General features: G+C 39.6%; 1 protein-coding gene across 2 annotated transcripts in view; it reads right to left on the minus strand.

Moving 5' to 3' along the window:
- Positions 1–10,242: 10,242 nt before the first annotated feature.
- The window catches only part of SLC30A5 (solute carrier family 30 member 5), a 37,894-nt gene continuing 26,028 nt past the window's right edge, over positions 10,243–22,108 (minus strand). Inside the window, exons 13-16 of one of the 2 annotated variants that reach the window (XM_032279274.1) lie at positions 20,179–20,380; positions 18,050–18,276; positions 13,752–13,880; positions 10,243–11,853 (exon numbers count right to left, since the gene is read on the minus strand). In XM_032279274.1, the coding sequence (XP_032135165.1) occupies positions 11,683–11,853; positions 13,752–13,880; positions 18,050–18,276; positions 20,179–20,380 (729 nt within the window). In that variant the 3' untranslated portion in view covers positions 10,243–11,682. Of the gene's footprint in view, positions 11,854–13,751; positions 13,881–17,163; positions 17,545–17,850; positions 18,277–20,178; positions 20,381–22,108 lie in introns of those variants that run through there. The other variant, XR_004269432.1, reaches the window with a different exon arrangement.

The raw sequence follows: 22,108 nt of genomic DNA on the forward strand, positions 1-22,108 counted from the left end.
TGTAATGATCAAGGAGGTTATACAATAAAAAGTCCTTCTCCACAAAGGAAAATATATTAAAAGTTTCTTGGGGGCTGGGCACAGTGGCTCATGCCTGTAATCCCAGCACTTTGGGAGGCTGAGGCAGGAGGATTACTTAGGGACAGGAGTTCAAGACCAGCCTGGCAACATAGTGAGACCCCTCTCTCTGTTTTAATTACAAGAAGAAAAAAGTTTCTTGAGTATCATTTAAGAATATTCTGTGGGCTGCAAGCAGTGGCTCATGCTTGTAATCCTAGCACTTTGGGAGGATCATAGAGATCGGGACTTTGAGACCAGCCTGGGCAACATAGTGAGCCTCCATCTCTATTACAAAAAAAATTAATTAAAAAATAAATAAATAGGCTGGGCATGGTGGCTCACGCCTGTAATCCCAGCATTTTGAAAGGCCGAGGTGGGTGGATCACAAGGTCAGGAGTTCTAGACCAGCCTGGCCAATGTGGTGAAAACCGTCTCTACTAAAAATACAAAAATCAGCTCAGCATGGTGGCAGGTGCCTGTAATCCCAGCTACTTGGGAGGCTGAGGCAGGAGAATCACTTGAACCTGGGAGGTGGAGGTTGCAGTGAGCTGAGACTGCACCCCTGCATGCCAGCCTGGGCGACAGGCGAGACTCTGTCTAAAAAAAAAAAAGAATATTCTATGAACGTGTGAGAGTACATAGATTTTATTTTATTTTTTTGTTTTTTTTCTTTTTCACGTCAAAGATTTCAGTGCTAAGTACATAGATTTTAAAAGAATTTTTAAATATTTTTAACTTCTTAAAAAAACTATTTTTGGCCGGGCGCGGTGGCTCAAGCCTGTAATCCCAGCACTTTGGGAGGCCGAGGCGGGTGGATCACGAGGTCAAGAGATCAAGACCATCCTGGTCAACATGGTGAAACCCCGTCTCTACTAAAAATACAAAAAATCAGCTGGGCATGGTGGCACGTGCCTGTATTCCCAGCTACTCAGGAGGCTGAGGCAGGAGAATTGCCTGAACCCAGGAGACGGAGGTTGCAGTGAGCTGAGATCGCACCATTGCACTCCAGCCTGGGTAACAAGAGCGAAACTCCGTCTCAAAAAAAAAAAAAAAAAAAATATTTTTTAACAGATCTCAGTATGTTGCCCAGGCTGGTCTTGAACTCCTGGAAACAAGGGATCCTCCTTCTTCAGTCTCCCAAAATGTTGGGATTACAGGCATGAACCACCATGCTTGGCCAAGAATCTCTAAATCTTTAGAGAAAAAAGCAAGTAACGGAATATTGTATTGAGGCAAGAAGCTTCAAGACACAAATGCCCCTACTCCCATCTGAGTGTGCACGCGTGTGTGGGCACGGAGGATATGCAAACTGGCTTAGCGGTAAGAGTGTTTTGGAATCAGTACTTGAGAAGGTAGTGAAAAACTGTTTTTGTTATATTTAGAATGTGGTCTGTATTTAAATTTTTCTTGAATTGGTTCTTACAAAAAAAAGTCTCCTTTGCATGGAGGCTCTGCTTATTGTGATTAATTATAGTGCTCCAGCAAGGGGAACTTGTTGCTCTTTCTACAGAGACTCCTCTGGGACATAAGTTACGTCCCCTGAGGTGAAGTATTTCACAAGTTAATATCTTACATAGTTGAGAAATCTTCCATTACAGGGCTTAACTTTAATCCTCACAGGGACTTCAAGTTGCTCAGTTAAGTGGTGGCAGCTAAAAGGAAATGAAGAGAGAGGGCAAATAATAAGAGAAAGCCTGAAAGAAAATTGGCAGAGACCAAGGGCCTTCTACTGGACCTGGAAATTGAAGTCAGGATTTTCTTCCCCAGTCCACTCCTTGTGTATCTGATGCTACTCTATTTGCATAGTGAGTAGTCTTCAGAGAAGGCGTAGCAGCCTGAGGCTCTAAGGTTGGGGCTGAGTAACATGGGATTCAGTAACAGAGAGACTTGCAAGCACAATTTAATAGCATTACATTGGTGCTCACCTGTGCTTTACAATCTGCTATTTGGTGGGGTCAAGGGTGGGAAGAAGTGAATGGTGCCCAAAACTAGTGTGCATAGTTGAGGAACTTCAAGCTATGAGTTTAAGTTGAATTGCCATGGAGCCAGGATATGGTTGAGCCAATCTTCATAATCATAGCTTAATCCATTGTTTTTTCTGATTATTAACAGTGTATGCCCTCTCCTCCCATAAAGGTTTTTCTTTTTTTTTTTTTTTTTGGGAGGGATTCTTGCTCTGTTGTCAGGCTGGAATGCAGTGGAACGATCTCAGCTCACTGCAACCTCTGACTCCTGGGTTCAAGTGATTCCCCTGCCTCAACCTCCTGAGTAGCTGGGATTACAGGCAAACACCACCATGCCTGGCTAATTTTTGTATATTAGTAGAGATGGGGTTTCACCTCGTTGGCCAGGATGGTCTCCATCTCCTGACCTCATAATCTGCCTTCTTCAGCCTCTCAAAGTGCTGGGATTACAGGGGTGAGCCACAGCGCCCAGCCCCATAAACGTTTTCTAATTTCCCAGGAGAAGGAGTTCTTGTCCTCTTCTGAACACAAAACGATATTACTCTTGCTTTTCTCCCAGCATGCATCTCTTCATGCCCTCTATTTTTACATATTTTTATTTATTTTTTTATTTTATTTTTATTTTTTTTTTGAGATGAAGTTTCGCTCTTGTTACCCAGGCTGGAGTGCAATGGCGCGATCTCGGCTCACCGCGACCTCCGCCTCCTGGGTTCAAGCAATTCTCCTGCCTCAGCCTCCCGAGTAGCTGGGACTATAGGCGTGCGCCACCATGCCCAGCTAATTTTTGTATTTTTAGTAGAGACGGGGTTTCACCATGTTGACCAGGATGGTCTCGATCTCTTGACCTCGTGATCCACCCGCCTCGACCTCCCAAAGTGCTGGGATTACAAGCGTGAGCCACCGCGCCCGGCCTTTTACATATTTTTATATGCTCAATATAAATAAACAGTGCCTTCCTGTGAAGGCAGAAACTGTATCATACCTCTTTTGCATTATACACACTGCTTTACATATATTAGGCCTTTAACACATCTGTTGGCTAAATAGATAATGTTTAACAAAACAGTTCCTATAATTTGGGACTATTCCCTTGATTTTATAGGACTATCAGGGATCTACCTTATATTTACTGAATCCAAACCCCATCACTTAAAATTAGGGAATAAGACACTGGCAGTTAGATCACTGCTATGGTGGGGAGTCTTATTGCTAGGCTAGCCCATTCCACTGTATCAAGTTGCAGTCTTTCATATTAGGCAAGCCTATCCTGTTCCTAGGGAAAATCAAGACAACTAATAACAGGAAAGTCTACTTGAAATAAGGCATTTGTCAAATGTAAGTATAATTTACGTGACGCTTGTTTACAAAGTTAGACAACTAACCCCCTTATAGTTACCTAACATGTCTATGGTTAACTTGTAACAATCTGTTAAAGAGAGGAAGAGTAACAGATCTCATTTTATTTTTTGAGATGGAGTTTCACTCTGCCCAGGCTAGAGTACAGTGGCACAATCTTGGCTCACAGTAGCCTCTGTGAGAGTAATAGATTTTTTTTTTAGGACAGAAGTCTCACTTCTTGGCTCACTGCAACCTCTGCCTCCTGTGTTCAAGCAATTCCCCTGCCTCACACTCCCACCCCTTTTCCCCTCACTGCCCCCTGAGTAGCTGTCCTATAGATCCTATAATCCTGCCACCATGCCTGGCTAATTTTTGTATTTTTAGTAGAGATAGGGTTTCACCATTGTGGCCAGGCTGCTCTTGAACTCCTGACCTCAGGTGATCTGCACGCCTCGGCCTAGGATTACAGGCGTGAACTGCCATGCTCAGCCAAAGAATAATAGATCTTTAACCTGTATTCAAATACCCTCAAATCCCTGCTCCTAAACTTCCTAACTGTAGGCCAATTAATCCCACATCTGAAGGCCAAGATTATGCAAAACTGGACTGCCAATGGGTTTACATGGTTCACTCCAGGGGGAATGAATTCCTTTACTATCATACTTCCAAAGCTTACCAGTCCCCTAGGTCTATCAAATACCACTTCCTCTGTGAAGCCTTGCCCTCTTCCCTTCAGCTAAAACTAACCTCTGCCTGGCTCAATGGCTCATTCCTGTAATCCCAGCTCTTTGGAAGGCTGAGGTGGGAGGATCCCTTGAGCCTGCGAGTTTGAGACCAAGGGCAACACATAACCTGTCTCTACAAAAAATAAAAAATTAGCTGGGCATGGTGGCACACATCTATAGTCCCAGATACTATAGGGAAGCGGAGGCAGGAGGATCACTTGAGCCCAGTAGTTCAAGGCTGCAACGAGCCATATTGCGCCACTGTACTCCAGCCTGGCAACAGAGCAAGACCCAACTCACAAAAGTAACCTCCACATTCTGAAGTTTGCTATTTGCTTATGGCATCAAATCTCTCGAATACTTTGAGTTACTTATGTCTTCTCTTCCCTACTGTAATAAGCATATTGAAGGCAGGGTTTGTGTCTGATTTTCTTTTTATCTTAAAGAGCAAGCTTGCAAATAAGAGGCCATGAATATGTTACCTACTTCAAGTTACCATCGTCTCTTACTTGAGCTTCAGCAAAAGCCTTCCAGCTGTCCCCTAGATTCTACTCTTGATTTTACCCAGATCCTTTTGAAACATGTTGGCTCAAGTTAGTGCATTATTTGGGCCATCCACAGGCTTTCCAAGTTCTCAACGTGCCGTTGTCAAGTTTGTCACTATCACCGGCCTCTTGCTGATTTTTTTTTTTTAAATCATGCTAAACACCTCCTGCCTCAAATGTTCTTGCATTTCATTTGATGTTCTCTCAGTCTAGAATAGTAGCTGTTAGTAGAAGATGGTTTGGAAAACTGGAGATTGTTTGCTTCCTGACTTCAATGAGGTGCTGAAGTCTTCTTCCATAGAAATCCTCTTCAACCACTCTCTAGTACCCCTGTGACTCTGTCCTGGAATCCTGCTTTAGTTGAGTCTCAACCCTGAATCCGGAATGCCTAGTTTAGAAAGTTGGCTTTCCCATTTACAACATGTATGATTTGGGGCAGGTAAATTAACCTTTTTCTGCCTCAGTTTCCTCATCAGTAAATGGGAATAATAATTACACATATTTTAAAACAGTGTCCATCTGGAACCTAGCAAGAGTTCACTAAGTTATTGCTTTTCTTCATAGTTCTTACTACATTTTATTACATACTGGTCTTGTCTTCTCCAATAGAAGTTCCATTAGGGCAGGACTTTGTATTACTGATGACTTTATCCGTAGCTCCTAGAGCAGTGTATTTAGTATAAAGGCCTTCAATATTTGTTGAGTATGATTTATTGAATGTTTAAAAAGTCGCTGGGGGCCGGGCGCGGTGGCTCAAGCCTGTAATCCCAGCACTTTGGGAGGCCAAGGCGGGTGGATCACGAGGTCAAGAGATCGAGACCATCCTGGTCAACACGGTGAAACCCCGTCTCTACTAAAAATACAAAAAAAATTAGCTGGGCATGGTGGCGCGTGCCTGTAATCCCAGCTACTCAGGAGGCTGAGGCAGGAGAATTGCCTGAACCCGGGAGGCGGAGGTTGCGGTGAGCCGAGATCGCGCCATTGCACTCCAGCCTGGGTAACAAGAGCGAAACTCAATCTCAAAAAAAAAAAAAAAAAAAAGTAGCTGGGTGTGGTGGCTCATGCCTGTAATCCCAGCACTTTGGGAGGCCGAGGTGGGCGGATCACCTGAGGTTGGGAGTTCAAGACCAACCTTACTAACATGGAGAAACCCTGTCTCTACTAAAAATACAAAATTAGCCAGGCGTGGTGGTGCATGCCTGTAATCCCAGCTACTCAGCAGGCTGAGGCAGGAGAATTCCCTTGAACCGAGGAGGTGGAGGTTGCCGTGAGCCGAGATCATGCCACTGCACTCCAGCCTGGGCAAAAAGAGCAAAACCCTGTCTAAAAAAAATAAATAAAATAAAAGCCATAAATTGTTGTAACGGAAGAAAATAATCATAATAATCATAATTTAAAAATAAAACACAGGCCGGGTGTGGTGGCTCACGCCTGTAATCCCAGCACTTTGGGAGGCTGAGGAGGGTGGATTATGAGGTCAAGAGATCGAAACCATCCTGGCCAACATGGTGAAACCCTGTCTCTACTAAAAAAAAAATACAAAAATTAGCTGGGCATGGTGGGTGTGCCTGTAGTCCCAGCTACTCGGGAGGCTGAGGCAGGAGAATTGCCTGACTCCAGGAAGCAGAGGTTGCAGTGAGCCAAGATTGTGCCACTGCACTCCAGCCTGACAGCAGAGAGAGACTCCGTCTCAAAAAAAACCAAAAGAAAACAAAAAAAAACCCAACCCATTTATAAATATTCATGTATATGTACACAATTTTAAAAGAAATCTTAATAAAAATATCAGGAAAGGCCAGGCATGGTGGCTCATGCCTGTAATCCCAGCACTTTGGGAGGCCGAAGCAGGCAGATCACTTGAGGTCAGGAGTTCGAGACCAGCCTAGCCAACTCAGTGAAATCCCATCTCTACTAAAAAATACAAAAATTGGCTGGGCGTAGTGGCACATGCCTATAATCCCAGCTACTCCTGAGTCTGAGGTAGGAGAACTGCTTGAACCCAGGGGCTGGAGGTTGCAGTGAGCTGAGACAGTGCCACTGCACACCACCAGGGCAACAGTACTAGACTCCGTCTCAAAAAAAATATATCAGGAATGAAAATATCTAACAGAACACTGTTTCTATATGCACTGAATAGGATAACCATCTTTGAACATCTATTCAGAAATGTACTGTGGATACAAGGAAGAAGAGAAAAAGGGCGGGGTGCGGTGACCCACACCTGTAATCTCAGCACTTTGGCAGGCTGAGGCAGGCAGATTGCCTGAGGTCAGAAGTTCCAGACCAGCCTGGCCAACACGGTGAAACCCCATCTCTACTAAAAATACAAAATTGGCTGGGTGTGGTATGCACGTGCCTATAGTCTCAGCTATTCAGGAGGCTGAGGCAGGAGAACTGAGGTCAGGTGTTTGAGACAAGCCGGGCCAACATAGTGAAACCCCATCTCTACTAAAAATACAAAAATTTAGCTGGGTGTGGTGGCACATACCTATAATCCCAGCTACTCGGGAGTCTGAGGCAGGAGAATCGCTTGAACTCCGGAGGCTGGAGGTTCAACCTGGGAGGCAGAAGCTGGAATGAGCAGAGATCACGATACTGTACTCCAGTCTGTGTGACAGGGCAAGATTCTGTCTCAAAAAGACAGAAAAAGTTTGGTAATTTTTTTGTTTTTTTTGAGTCAGAGTCTAGCTCTGTCACCCAGGCTGAAGTACACTGGTGCCATCTCGGCTCATTGCAGCCTCTGCCTCCTGGGTTCAAGTGATTCTCCTGCCTCAGTCTCCCGAGTAGCTGGGACTACAGGTGCATGTCACTGCCTAATTTTTTATATTTTTAGTAGAGATGGAGTTTAACTGTGTTAGCCATGATTGTCTCGATCTCCTGACCTTGTGATATGCCCGCCTTGGCTTCCTAAAGTGCTAAGATTACAAGTGTGAGCCACCGAGCCCAGCTGGTAATTTACCATTTTAATTAAATAATTTACCAGAAAATTTTCCTTCTGAAAAATCACTCTAATAAAATGAACTTTAGTGGCTTTATAACTGAACTCAGTTCAACCATCTAAATACAATCTCCCTGCACATTTAACTTGCTACTAATTAAGGCCCTAAGAAATGTTTGCCTATTTCCATTTTAAGACATCTAACATTGCTGGCAGGAGGCTAAGCGGTTACAATCCCAGTGAATAAAATTTAGTAATATTTTTCAAATTTATAAACGTTCCAAATCCTTTCAATCTGGAATTCCACTTGTAGAAACTTATCCTAAATATTTGCACACATTCAAAATGATATCTGTATACGGTTATTCCTATTAGTATTGTCTAGAATAGCAAAAGATTAGAACTAATCTTAAAAAAAAATCCATCAATGGGGTTATTAGGCAGCTAAAAAAAGAATGCTGATGCTTTTTACTGTTTTAATTATGGAATAATTTCTAAGTGAAAAATAATACACACATATTTTCTTGTATATGGATATAATATCTGGAAAGATAGTCTAGAAATTGACAAGAATGGTTGTTTCCAGAGAGGAGAGCTGTGTACGTGAGTGAAAGAGGTGGAAGTCTTTATGCCATTTACTCTTATGAATTTTTATTTTTTGTTCATAAGACTATTGTCTTTTTTTTTTTTTGTCCATATGACTATTTTTTTGAGACAGAGTCTTGCTCTGTCACCCTGGCTGGAATGCAGTGGTGTGATCTTGGCTCATTGCAACCTCCACCTCCTGGGTTCAAGCGATTCTCCTGCCTCAGCCTCCCAAGTAGATGGGATTATAGGTGCCTGCCGCAATGCTCAGCTAATTTTTGCATATTTAGTAGAGATGGGTTTCACTACTTTGGCCAGGCTGGTTTCAAACTCTTGACCTCAGGTGATTCACCTGCCTCAGCCTCCCAAAGTGCTGGGATTACAGGTGTAAGTCACTGTGCCTGGCCTCATGAGACTATTAACTAGTAAAAATACACATCTCTGCATTACTAGGCACTTTAGGGGATAATCATAAAGTAAAACCAGGATTCTTTGGTTAGAAATATCTAATTATGTAGCTTTGATATTTTTCAGACGAAATTAGAGAAGTTTACAGTTTGATTATTTCTGTTTTTTTTTAAGAGATGGGGAGCTCTCTATGTCACTCAGGCTGGTCTCGAACTCCTGGGCTCAGGTGATCCTCCTGCCTAAGCTTCCCAAAGTGTTGGGATTATAGGTGTAAGCCACTGTGCTTGGCCTTGATCAGTTACCATGTTAAAGAAACAATAAATTTATATTATAAAAGATGTAAAATTTATTCTAAGTCTACATCATGAGCTCCCAAATTGGTAATAATAGAAAACAATGGTTGGAAGAAAGATAAATTAATAGATGTGGTAAATAACCACCATCACCTTTCTTGGGGCAAATGAACTATTAGGCTTCTGGGTCAAGTGCAGTGGCTCATGCCTATAATCCTAACACTTAGGGAAGAAAAGGCAGGAGGATCATTTGTGCTTGGGAGTTCAAGACTTGCATGGGCAACATGGTGAGACCTTATCTCTACAAACAAATAATAAATTAGCTGGGCGAGGTGATGTGCATTTGCAGTCCTATCTACTGGAAAGGTTGAGGTAGGAGGATTTCTTGAGCTCAGGAGTTCAAGGCTACAGTGAGCTATGATCATGTCGCTGCACTCCAGCCTGGGTTAAAGAGTGAGACCCTGTCTCTAAAAAAAAAACCCGAACTCTTCTCCCTCACAATAGGCTTCTGTTTGGGCATTACTGTAAACTTACTTATACATTAAACATCTAATTAATCTCTTGAGATGCTAATTTATAGGAAAAAAAGAGACAAATTAATGATGGCTACCTTTGAAGTCAGGCTTAAAATAACAATTCTTAAACTTTTAGACTTTTTCATCTTCCAGTGCATTTTCACATACATTATACCTTTTGTTCCTGAATTCTGTAAAGTAGATTTGAGCAGGTTTTATTTAGTTTATGTATGAGGAAAAATACACTTGATCTTAGCCAAAAGGCTGAGAAGCGATATGAGGAAAAATAAAAGATACCTCCGAGAGGCTGATTTGCCTAAAGTTGCCTCAATTTTTTTTGAAATGGGATCTTGCTGTCACTCAGGCTGGAGAGCAGTGGTGTCATCACAGCTCACTGCAGCCTTGTCCTCCCAGACTCAAGCAATCCTCCTGCCTCAGCCTCACAAGAGGTGTGTGCCACCACGCCCCAGCTGATTTAAAAAAACTTTGTAGAGATGGAGTCTTGTTATGTTGCTCAGGCTGTTCTCAAACTCCTGGGCTCAAGCTATCCTTTCGCTTTAGCTTCCCTAAGTGCCAGATTTCAGGCATGAGACACTGCACCTGGTCTAGTTACATGGTTGGCATGAGCTGAAACACAGTACCCTGGTGCTTTCAATATTACAGTTTCCATACTTTCTAACTGCACCTCCCTAACCTTCAGCCCCACCCTCTCTCTCACGCTAATATCTCATACTCATATTATTTTTTTTTTGCTCTTTATATGTCTTCTAAAGGGAAATGACAATTTTAACTGGTATAATATTTATTGCACCTAACTACTTAAAATTTTTTTAATGTAGAAAAATTGCATTAAAACATCAATATGCAATTATTTTCCCACCACTCAAAAATTTTAATATGTATTGAAGATTTTGGCCAAAAGATGTGCAAAGAGAAGACAAGGAATATAAAAATAACTTACAACAAATTTGTAAAACCGCTCATATATTAAAATTGGTAAGACAAAAATATGATTTATAATACGTTTGCCTTTGTGGTATATATATAAGAAAATAGTACTCATACTAAATTCAGCCTATTTATCAAAATTCTTAATATAAGAATGAACATATTCAGGTGGCTATAAAGACAGGTATTTAAAAGTTTCTTTTGGACAACATTCTTTGGCGCTCATAAAACTGCATGTTATCATCTATTTATTGTAAAGTCTTTTCAGAGTTTACTACATACCTAGTTACAACTGGAAATGAAAAAAATATAAATTAGATATGACTATAGAAAGTAGTTATAGGGTATTTTGATTTCATGGTGCTCAAATGTTTATGGACAAGTTTTACTTACTAAACTTTGAAATAATTACCTATTCTTTGACATTTCTTATATGTCTATGTGTTCCAGAAATTAGAAAAAGTTATCTACATGGGCAGATAATTCAACTGTGAGTTGACAATTGTTTACAATTCTCTTAACTGGCTGTTTCACAACATTATGGAGCTAAGAAAAGATGAAAGTTTACAAAACTGCTTGGATACCAGCCTGATAAGCAGCTTGAAATGCCAAATGTATAAGAAATGAAATATTCTACCTTAAAATAAGTGAATGAATAACATGGACACAACTTAGTATAGTCATTTACCCTAATAAATTAATTATTCATTTGCAAATATTACCAAAAGTAAAAAAAAATTTATTTTAGAGAGTGGTTTTTGTAATACATCAAAAAACTGTGATGTTATACATTTCCCTATTCTCACTTCTTATCTCCTATCAGTGGTTGAAGTTTCTCCCAAATATTTTAGTTTACATTTGAAGTGGCAATACAGATATTACTTAATGGATTTAAGTTATAATTAGAAACCAGTTTTATATACAGAAAATCCATAAATATAGAACTTTTATTCCTATTTTATCTTTAGGCTATGCAAAAAATGGACTAAAAATTTTTCATTTGGGTCTTTGTAATAAACATGTAAATACATATTTACAATGGAGATGCTTTCTGATAGAAAGTAAACAGAAGTAATTTTGGTCTTCACCAGAATCCATCATATCTATTTTTGAAGATGATGTGATACGTCATGTTTACTCAAAATCTGATTCCTTTTATACACATAATTCAAATAATTACTCCACTTGTACCATTAATGCTTCATTCTATATTTAAATTTCCTTTAAGAAAGATTTCTTGATCAGTAGTAGGGAACTCTGTTTCTGTACAGTCATGTGTAATTTTTATCCTTCTGGCAATATTACAAATACTGAGTCATTTAATCTTGATTGTTCATACTCCAGGGGCAATTCATGAGTTATCTCACATGATGTAAGTACCATCTTTGCAGTATTTCATGGACTCCATTTGTTTTGTCATAGCCAGAACATCATGAAATCCAGTACTTAGGCCAGACATATGTTGAAAGTATGCCTCCTTTTCCACTTGAATTGTTAAATTGTTTACTCCAGCATCTTTAAGTATTCCTGTAACCTGTTATAAAAATCCAGACATTGTGAAGCATTTAGTACACATGTCTTAATATGTTGTACATAGTTGATATGGGTTATCTTTAATCTGAAAATATGAAATCTGAAATGCCCTAAAATCTGAGTGCCAAGATGATGCTCAAAGGAAATGCTCATTGGAGTATTTTGGATTTGGATGTTCAGATTAGGGATGTTCAACTGGTAAGTGTGAGTATTAAAAAAAAAATCCAAAATTGAAAATATTTCTGATTCAAAGCATTTTGGATGAGGAATATTAAATCTGTATCACATTTTTTTTTTTTTTTTTTTTTTTTTTTTTTTTTTTTGAGACGGGGTCTTGCTCTATCACCAGGCTGGAGTGCAGTGGCACAATCCTGGCTCACTGCAACCTCCGCCTCCTGGGTTCAAGCTATTCTTCCGCCTCAGCCTCCTGAGTAGCTGGGACGACAGGTGCGTGCCACTACGCTCGGCTAATTTTTTTTGTATTTTTAGTAGAGACAGGGTTTCACCGTGTTGGCCAGGATGGTCTAGATCTCTTGACCTCGTGATCTGCCCACCTCGGCCTCCCAAAGTGCTGGGATTACAGGCGTGAGCCACTGTGCCTGGCCTGTATCACATTTTAAAAATAGTTGCAGGCCGGGTGAAGTGGCCCAAGGAGGCTAAGGTAGGAGGATCGCTTGAGCCCATGAGTTTGAGACCAGCCTGGGCAATATAGTGAGACCCTGTCTCTGTAATGAATGAGTAAACAAACAAACGATCAAACAGTTATAGTAGTCCAAGATAAATCTTCAAAGTAATGTTTATCATTTAGTTAGTTAAAATGTCAGACTCTTTTTTTTTTTTGAGACAGAGTCTTGCTCTGTCACCCAGGCTGGAGTGCAGTGGTGCGATCTCGGCTCACTGCAACCTCCGCTTCCTGGGTTCAAGCGATTCTCCTGCCTGTGTGTGCCACCACACCCAGCTAATTTTGTATTTTTAGTAGAGACAGAGTTTCACCACGTTGGTCAGGCTGGTCTCAAGCTCCCAACTTCAGGTGATCTGCCTGCCTTGGCCTCCCAAAGTGTTGGGATTACAGGCGTAAGCCACAGTGCCTGGCAAATGTTAGACTCTTTTAGGTCAGTAAATTACTGATTTGACATTCACAGTAGAAATGTGACATTCACAGCCATTGTTTCCAATTTGGCACATCCAGAATAGAGCTTTAGTAACTGTTCTGCTATCTATCTCCAAACATAGCATATACCCTGCCAAACTGATTATTACTAATTTAGGAATATATAAATAATAACTTATTTTTTGATAATTTACTGTGAACCAAGATGAACCAAATTCATAAATGAATTTTTTTTACATTAACTTAAGCTTATCCTCTAAACACAAAACTTCATTTATTTTAGCAATTTTTAGATATAAAACAAATCTAGATGTAAAAAGTTAAGTTATATTACCCTTAGAGAGTTGGAAGATTAGGCCAGGCATGGTGGCTCACCTGTAAACCCAGCACTTTGGGAGGCTGAGGCAGGGGGATCACCTGAGGTCAGAAGTTTGAGACTAGCCTGGTCAACACGGTAAAACCCTGTCTATACTAAAAACAAACAAAAAACACCAGTGTGATGACAGGTGCCTATAATCCCAGCTACTTGGGAGGGTGAGGCAGGGAGAACTGCTTGAACCTGGGAGGTAGAGGTTACAGTGAGCCGAGATCACACCACTGCACTCCAGCCTGGGCAACAGAGTGATAATCTGTCTCAAAAACAAACAAACAAACAAACAAAAATAAGAGTTGGAAGACTGATAGTTTTGAATAATAAATAACTACTGAGCCATATAACTTCCGATGTGTACAATTTTTGTGTATGAATTACCTCAACTGAAATTACTTTAAAAACAAAAGATCATTACCTGTTGCACTATTCTTTGTTCTAGCACATCAGATGTCACCTGTATATGAATTGTTCCTGCCACAATACTAGCAGAATGACGCCAAAAATGAGGGTCTCGATATGATATTAATCCTTCAATTTTCTGTATCTGTCAAATAAAAGAGGTGATATAAATGGTCATACAGGCTACTTTACACAACACAATGGAGATGCTTTCCGATAGAAAGTAAACACACAGTTTCCTTGGCCCGGGATCACTATTAAGCTCATTAAAACAAACAAACAAACAAACAAACAAACAAACAAACAGAAAACCAGCCATAATGAGGAGAAGTCAGAAGCAGGAAGAAAGAGGAGGGGGGAAATTAGCTTAAAGTAAAGGTGCCTAAAATATTCTGATCTAAGGCCGAGGCTATAGATGTGTTAGGGGGAAAATCTCACCTAGGAATGTAGTATGCCAGTTCTGAGTAGGAAGGCGAATGGGTGTTACAGGTATCTTTATACCCCAAATGGGCTCTTATCAACAGCAGTACCCTTATTTTCACTGATACAGCACAACTCTGCCTATTCTAACATTTCCTAGACACAATGAACTACAAGGTTTCCTTTACACGGACACATTCATATACACATTATTTGTTATATAGAGATAACACATTCAAAAGATATCCTCAATGTTCAACAACAGAGGACTGGTTAAGTAAATTACTGACTACCCATACAATGTAATACTGCAGTCATTAACAATGTATTAGAATTTAATCAACATGATATTACTAAGTGGCAAGAAAATTTATAAAACACTACAGGGAAGCTTTTTTGCCATTTTTATTTTCAAAAATTTAATATGGAAAAACAACTTGTAAAAGTGTTTCTTTACATGGCTTTTTTAAAAAAATATATTTTTTTTAAGAAAAAAAAATATATATTTATTTTTAAGACAGGGTTTCACCATGTTGGTCAGGCTGGTCTTGAACTCCCAACCTCAGGTGATCCGCCCGCCTTGGCATCCAAAGTGCTTGGATTACAGGCGTGAGCCACCATGCCCGGCCTTCCATGGCTTTTTATAGAACAGGAAAGAAACAAAAAGTGTTTCTTTCCAGGTGGTAAAATTATGTGATTTTTTTTCTTTTTTGCACTTTTCTATATTTTGAAGTTTTCTGCAATGGACATATATTATTATTGAAATAAAAAATACTTTAGGCCAGGCGAGGTGGCTCACGCCCATAATCCCAGCACTCTGGAAGGCTGAGGCTTGAGCTCAGGTTTCAAGACCAGCCTGGGTAACAAGGAGAAAGCCCGGCTATATTTAAAAACAAAACAAAACAAAACAAACAAAAACTTAAAAAAAACCCATGATGATTCACTAATTATGAGATGAGAGAACTTTACTAATTTTATTTATAAAAACAATAGGTTAAGATGATAAGCTTAAATATTCAAGATGACATCTTTTCATCAGCAGATCCCAATTACTTCAATATGATATAGTAAACCACAAGGTGAAAGATACGGTCAGGCCGGGCGCGGTGGCTCAAGCCTGTAATCCCAGCACTTTGGGAGGCCGAGGCGGGTGGATCACAAGGTCAAGAGATCGAGACCATCCTGGTCAACAAGGTGAAACCCCGTCTCTACTAAAAAAAAAAAAAATACAAAAAATTAGCTGGGCATGGTGGCGCGTGCCTGTAATCCCAGCTACTCAGGAGGCTGAGGCAGGAGAATTGCCTGAACCCAGGAGACGGAGGTTGCGGTGAGCCGAGATCGCGCCATTGCACTCCAGCCTGGGTAATAAGAGCGAAACCCCATCTAAAAAAAAAAAAAAAAAAGAAAGATACAGTCTATTTTATATTTGTGTATTTCTAGGAATTGCTGGTTTATATTCTCACCTTCATTTTCTACATGATTGTCTGGTTTTTTCCTTTGAGACAGTCCTGCTCTGTCACCCAGGCTGGAGTACAGTGGTGGGATCTTGGCTCACTGCAACCTTTGCCTCCAAGGTTCAAGCGATTCTCATGCTTCAGCCACCCAGGTAGCTGGGATTATGGATGTGCGCTACTACGTGCAGCTAATTTTTTTTTTTTGAGATGGAGTTTTACTCTTGCTGTCCAGGCTGGAGTGCAATGGTGGGATCTCAGATCACTGCAACCTCCACCTCCTGGGTTCAAGTGATTCTCTTGTCTTAGTCTCTGTCACTCATGCTGGAGTGCAGTGGCACTGTCTTCGCTCACTGCAACCTCTGCCTCCTAGGTTCAAGCCATTCTCCTGCCTCAGCCTCTTGAGTAGCTGGGATTACAGGCATGCACCACACCTTGCTAGTTTTTTGTTTTTTTCAGCAGACATGGGGTTTTATCATGTTAGCCAGGATGGTCTCAATCTCCTGACCTCATGATCCGCCCACCTTGGCCTCCCAAAGTGCTGGTATTACAGGTGTGAGCCACTGGACCTGATCTTAATTTTTGTATTTTTAGTAGAGATGGGCTTTCACCATGTTGGCCAGGCTGACCTTGAACTCCTGGCCTGAAGTGATCTGCCCGCCTCAACCTCTGAAAGTGCTGGATTACAGGCACGAGTCACCGTACCACGCTAAGACTGTCTTTTTCTTGACTTAAAGGATTATGGATAGTAAGCCTTTGCCTGTTTATATGTGCTGCAAATATTTTCTCCTGGTCTGCCTTTTGTGTTTTATATTTGTTAGTGAAATTTTCCACCAACTGGCACTGATCAAATTTGTAAATTTTATCCTCCCTTTTTGGCTTCTGGTTTCACGTATATTAAAAGACTTTCCCTACCTCTGTGATTATAAAAAATATTTTTTCTGGCCAGATGTGGTATCTCATACCTGTAATCCCAGCACTTTGGGAGGCCGAGATGGGTGGATCACTTGAGGTCAGGAGTTCAAGACCGGCCTGGCCAACATGGCAAAACCCCATCTCTACTAAAATACAAAAATTAGCTGGGTGTAGTATGCCTATAATCCTAGCAATTTGGGAGGCTGAGGCAGAAGAATTGCTTGAACCCAGGAGGTGGAGGTGGCAGTAAGCTGGGATCATGCCACTACACTCCAGCCTGGGCAACAGAGGAAGACTCCATCTCAAAAAACAAACAAAAAATATTTTTCTATTTAGTAGTTTCATAATATTTTTGTCATTTACATATTTAATCCACTGGAAATGTAATTTTATATAATATGATCTAGAGATAATAGCTTTTCCCCCCCACCAAGTAGAGAAGTAATTAACTGAAAGCTTTAGGTCAACTATTTTCTCCCCAGTGATCTAAAATACCATCTTTGTTATATACTGAATTCCATAAATTCCCGGGTCTGTTTCTGGACAACCTATTACTTTTTATTTTTTCTTTTACACTAATACCATAATTCTTCATTTATTTTCATTTTTTATTTCTTCTTTTACAGATAACGTATTATTATCTTTTTTTTTTTTGTGCTGCCCAGGAAACAATCCCAGGTCACAAGAATGGGAACCTGTTATTTTTTTAAAAAGTTGATTTATGTCTTTATTCTTGTACAAGGACCAAACTGTTAGTTTTGTGACTTAGTTCTGTTACTTTAAAATTGCAAAGTAGGATCCCATTAATTAATTCTGTAAGTTTATGTATGTTTTCTTATTTATTCTCAAGCACTAACTCCTCCAAGTAAGTCCAAATAATTTTGGAACATCAGAAACCATAAACAAAAATATCCAATGAAGGCAACGAAATTGAAATCTAAATAAAACAAAATCAACATCATTATAATAGTCTTCTCATCCAAGAAAATATCTCCTTCCATCTATTCAGTCACTATTTTACGTCTTTTTTTTTTTGAGACGGAGTTTCACTCATGTTACCCAGGTTGGAGTGCAATGGCGCGATCTCGGCTCACCGCAACCTCCACCTCCTGGGTTCAGGCAATTCTCCTGCCTCAGCCTCCTGAGTAGCTGGGATTACAGACACACGCCACCATGCCCAGCTAATTTTTTGTATTTTTTTAGTAGAGACGGGGTTTCACCATGTTGACCAGGATGGTCTCGATCTCTTGACCTCGTGATCCACCCGCCTCGGCCTCCCAAAGTGCTGGGATTACAGGCTTGAGCCACCGCGCCCGGCCGTTATTTTACGTCTTTTAAGTAAAACTGTATTTTTCTCATTCATATCTTGCACATTTCTTGTTAGGTCAACTTATTAAATTTTAAATGCTACTATATATTTTTGAGACCTTTTCTTGTTTTATTATTTATTTTGTTGTCTTATTTCCAGCAAAGACTTCAAAAATGTTATTTTCAAGGAAACAAGTAGTAAAGAAATTACATACAGTACCTTTTCTAAAGCAGTATGTAGTTCTTTTTCATATTCTGGTGGCAATCTCAGGAGTAGAACCTGGCAGGCATCTTTAATCAGTGGGACAACACTGAGGGATATTAATATAGCAATAAACAGAGAACAGAGGGGGTCAGCGATGAACCATCCAAACTGCTCTATCAGAATTGTGGATACAATCACACCAATACTGCCAAGTGTATCTGCCAAAACATGTAGAAATACACCTACAAATAAAATATATACGGACATTAAAAATTAAGGCACATCTAATTTAGTTTTTTAATACATTCTACCAATATTACTGGATATCTACTGTGCAACACATACTTTGCTACTGGCTAGTACTTCAAAATGCCTATAATATGTTCACTGCCCTGAAGGAATTCGGAATACAGTTGTAAAAAGATAAGGACATGGGCACTCATGACACAGTGTCGTGAATTTTATGGTGCACGTTGTCTGGAAAGGCTTCCGAAAAATCATGTTTGAGCCAAGTTTTGACATTACCCAAATTACTTACATTAAATAATTTAGCATAATAAATGATTAGTATTTCCTCCAATTTTCTATAGTGCAATAAAAATTTCCAAAAAGGAAGTAGAATTTCCTTTATGTAGTGAAGGTTCATAATAGCACACTCAGTATTTACCTTGCAACTAATATCTATTCAGCTGTCACTATGAAAAGGACTCTATAATCATTTAAAAACTGACATTTAAGAACAAATATATTTTCATTTTCTTTTTTCTTTTTCTTTTTTTTTTTTTTTGATACAGAGCCTCACTCTGTTGCCCAGGCTGGAGTAAAGTGGTGCAATCTCGGCTCACTGCAACCTCTGCCTCCCAGGTTTAAGTGATTCTCATGCCTCAGCCTCCTGAGTAGCTGAGACTACAGGTGCCTACCACCACGCCTGGCTACTTTTTGTATTTTTAGTAGAGATGGGGTTTCGCCATGTTGGACAGACTGGTCTCAAACTCCTGACCTCAGGTAATCCATCCACCTAGGCCTCCCAAAGTGCTGGGATTATAGACGTGAGACACTGTGCCTGGTCTCATTTTCTTTTTAAAAAAATGTCTGTGATGTTAGAATTCCTGCTATATTTTTATTTTCATTTTTAATTTTTTTCTCTGTCCTACAGCAAGGATCCATTTTCATTAAAAATTTTTAAATTTTATTGTGGTAAGAACAATTAACAAGGAAATTTTAAGCGTACAGAACATTATCAATGACTCTAGGTACAACGTGGTACAGCACATCTCTAGAACTTGTTCGTCTTGCTTAATACTTTATACCTGTTGATTAGTGACCTCCTTTCCCCCTCATCTTAGCCACCATCATTCTACCCTTTGGTTCTATGAATTTCATCCCATGTGAGTGGAATCATGCAATATCTGTCTTTCCATGATGGGCTTATTTCACTTAGCATAATGTCCTTAAAGTTCATCTATGTTGTCATATATTATAGAACTTTGCTTTTTTTCTTTTTTTCAAATTAGGTGCCATGCTAATCTTTGCTGTACTGTCCTTATTTTAGTATATGTGCTACCAAAACAAGGACTAAAATGTCCCTTTTCATTTTTTACTTTTTTGAGATGGAGTCTCACTCTCTCTTCCAGCCTGGAGTGCATCTTGGCTCACTGCAGCCTCTGCCTCCCAGGTTCAAGTGATTCTCCTGCCTCAGCCTCCGAAGTAGTTGGGATTATAGGTTCCCACCACCATGCCCGGCTAATTTTCGTATTTTTAGTAGAGACAGGGCTTCACCATATTGGCCAGGCTGGCCTTGAACTCCTGTCATCAGGTGGTACACCTGCCTCAGCCTCCCAAAGTGCTGGGATTACAGGAGTGAGCCACCGTGTCCCGGGCCAGAATGTCCCTCTTTTTAATAGGATGAATAATATTTCATTTTATGTGTATACAGGTAAGAATATTTTCTATAGCAGATAGCTTCAGACCTTTTAGTCCCAGATTACTTTTTAAGAATCATATCTATAGGAAGAAAATGAGTATAAAAGAAAAAGAAAAAAAAAATCATATCATACCAGAAGCCCCAAACTTAATACAAATAAACACAGAGGGCCGATGTAGAACACAGTCGAAAGGCAGGACAACATGTTGCAAGGACTCACCCCTCATGTTAGCATTCATGCCTCCGCCTGCAGATCCGTGGCTGTGACCATGCCCATGGTCACTGTGTCCATGCATATGATGTGAATGGCTGTGATCAGATGAGTGACAGCTTCCTTGAGAAGCTCCATGGGCATGGCTATGGGCATGGCTAAAGGCACAGATACCAATAAGGTTTACTATCAGCCCTCCAACTGAGACTGGCTAGCAAAAGGGAGAAAAAAAAAATCCTTAAATTAGTAATTTAAAAATAAACTTGTTATTTAAAAGTTATTATACAGCTATATATGTTTTTCTGTTTACAGTTTTGAAAATATTCACAGTAAAACCTTACTGTTTCAGTAAGTCCAAAATTTTAAAAACATGAATTTTAGAACATCTGAGAAGAAACATTTTAAATTTCAAATATCAAGCAAAACTGGTAAGTAGAGGGATTTGGACTTACTTCAATTAAGAATGGTATGTACTTGGTTTGTGGTTTATGTATAAATAAATGATGCAATGTTTTGTTTATTTAAATAGAGTTTGAAAGTACTGCTTACTAGGGCAAGCATACACTGTACCTGAAATCTTGTTTATATTACTAGTTAAATTTGAACAGTTTATATGCTGACAATTATAATTTATTAATGAGTGTATTCCAAATATGGTCTTAATATGTCTTAAATATAGTAAAATTTCCAAAGTAAAACAAGTATATGAAAAAGCAAACATAAAATAGTAATTTCTTATTTATTTAAATTAAAAAAATTTTTTTCTTTGGTAGGACAGGGTCTCACTATGTTGCCCAGACTGTCCTCAAACTCCTGGGCTCAAATGATCTTTCTGCCTTGGCTTCCAAAAGCGTTGGGATTACAGACATGAGCCACCATGCCTGGCCTCTCATTTTTTTCTTAACAAAGTGAATGAAGTAACCTTAATTTAATGGTGCCACAACAACACTCCAAAGGATAAACAAAGTTACTTATCCTTGATTATCTGCTCTTATCTTGAACAGTAGCTCAGGGTGTTATTTGCCTATGTCTACAATGTAAAGCAATCCATTTGTTTTACAAAAGGAAAATATAAAAGTGAGAAGGAAAAATACTTTTAGTTACACTTCACAAGTAGTAAGAGATTTACTTTAGTAAATGTGTAGGCAGCTTATTTACTTCTTCCTATGATTCAGACCATTTGTCTCCAGATTTTAAAATGCCATTAGGCTTTGTAAGCTTGTAGATGGTTAAAGACTTTGAATGAAACCAAGTACTGCTTACAGAAACTCCATCATCTCATAAGTATTCCTTCTCCCCTACTGAAAAATACATCATTGTGTATTTTATCAGGAAAATAAAAATGCACAAGGTGAAAGTCCCCTATAATTCTACCACTGAGGATTAGTCACTCTTAAAAGGGTGTATTTTCCATCTATGGAAAATACTAACATACATACACATAACACCCTTTAAAATCAATAATGTAATCATAGTACTATTTCAAAAATTTTTAAAAAATTTTGAGACAGAGTTTTGCTCTGTCTCCTAGGCTGCAGAGCAGTGGTACAATCTTGGCTCACTGCAATCTCTGCCTCCCAGGTTGAAGCGATTCCCCTGCCTCAGCCTCCCAAGTAGCTGGGACTACAGGTGCCTGCCACCATGCCTGGCCTACAACTTGTTTTTCATTAGTACATCTGGTAAATATTTTCATGCCAGTATATATAGATATATCTCATTCTTTTCAGTAGCTCCATAGTATTCTTTACATAGATAACAAATTTTATTTAATTACTTTTTTCACTAGTGGACAGTGAATTCTTTCCATTTTTTCACTATTATAAATAAGGGTACAATGAATAATGTTCTTTTTTTTTTTTTTTTTTTTTTTTGAGATGGATTCCCACTCTGTCACCCAGGCTGGAGTGCAGTGGCACAATCTGGGCTCACTGCAGCCTCT

The sequence above is a fragment of the Sapajus apella genome, unplaced genomic scaffold, assembly GCF_009761245.1.
Source record: "Sapajus apella isolate SASKATOON/1434 unplaced genomic scaffold, GSC_monkey_1.0 scaffold1, whole genome shotgun sequence".
Lineage (NCBI taxonomy): Eukaryota > Metazoa > Chordata > Mammalia > Primates > Cebidae > Sapajus > Sapajus apella.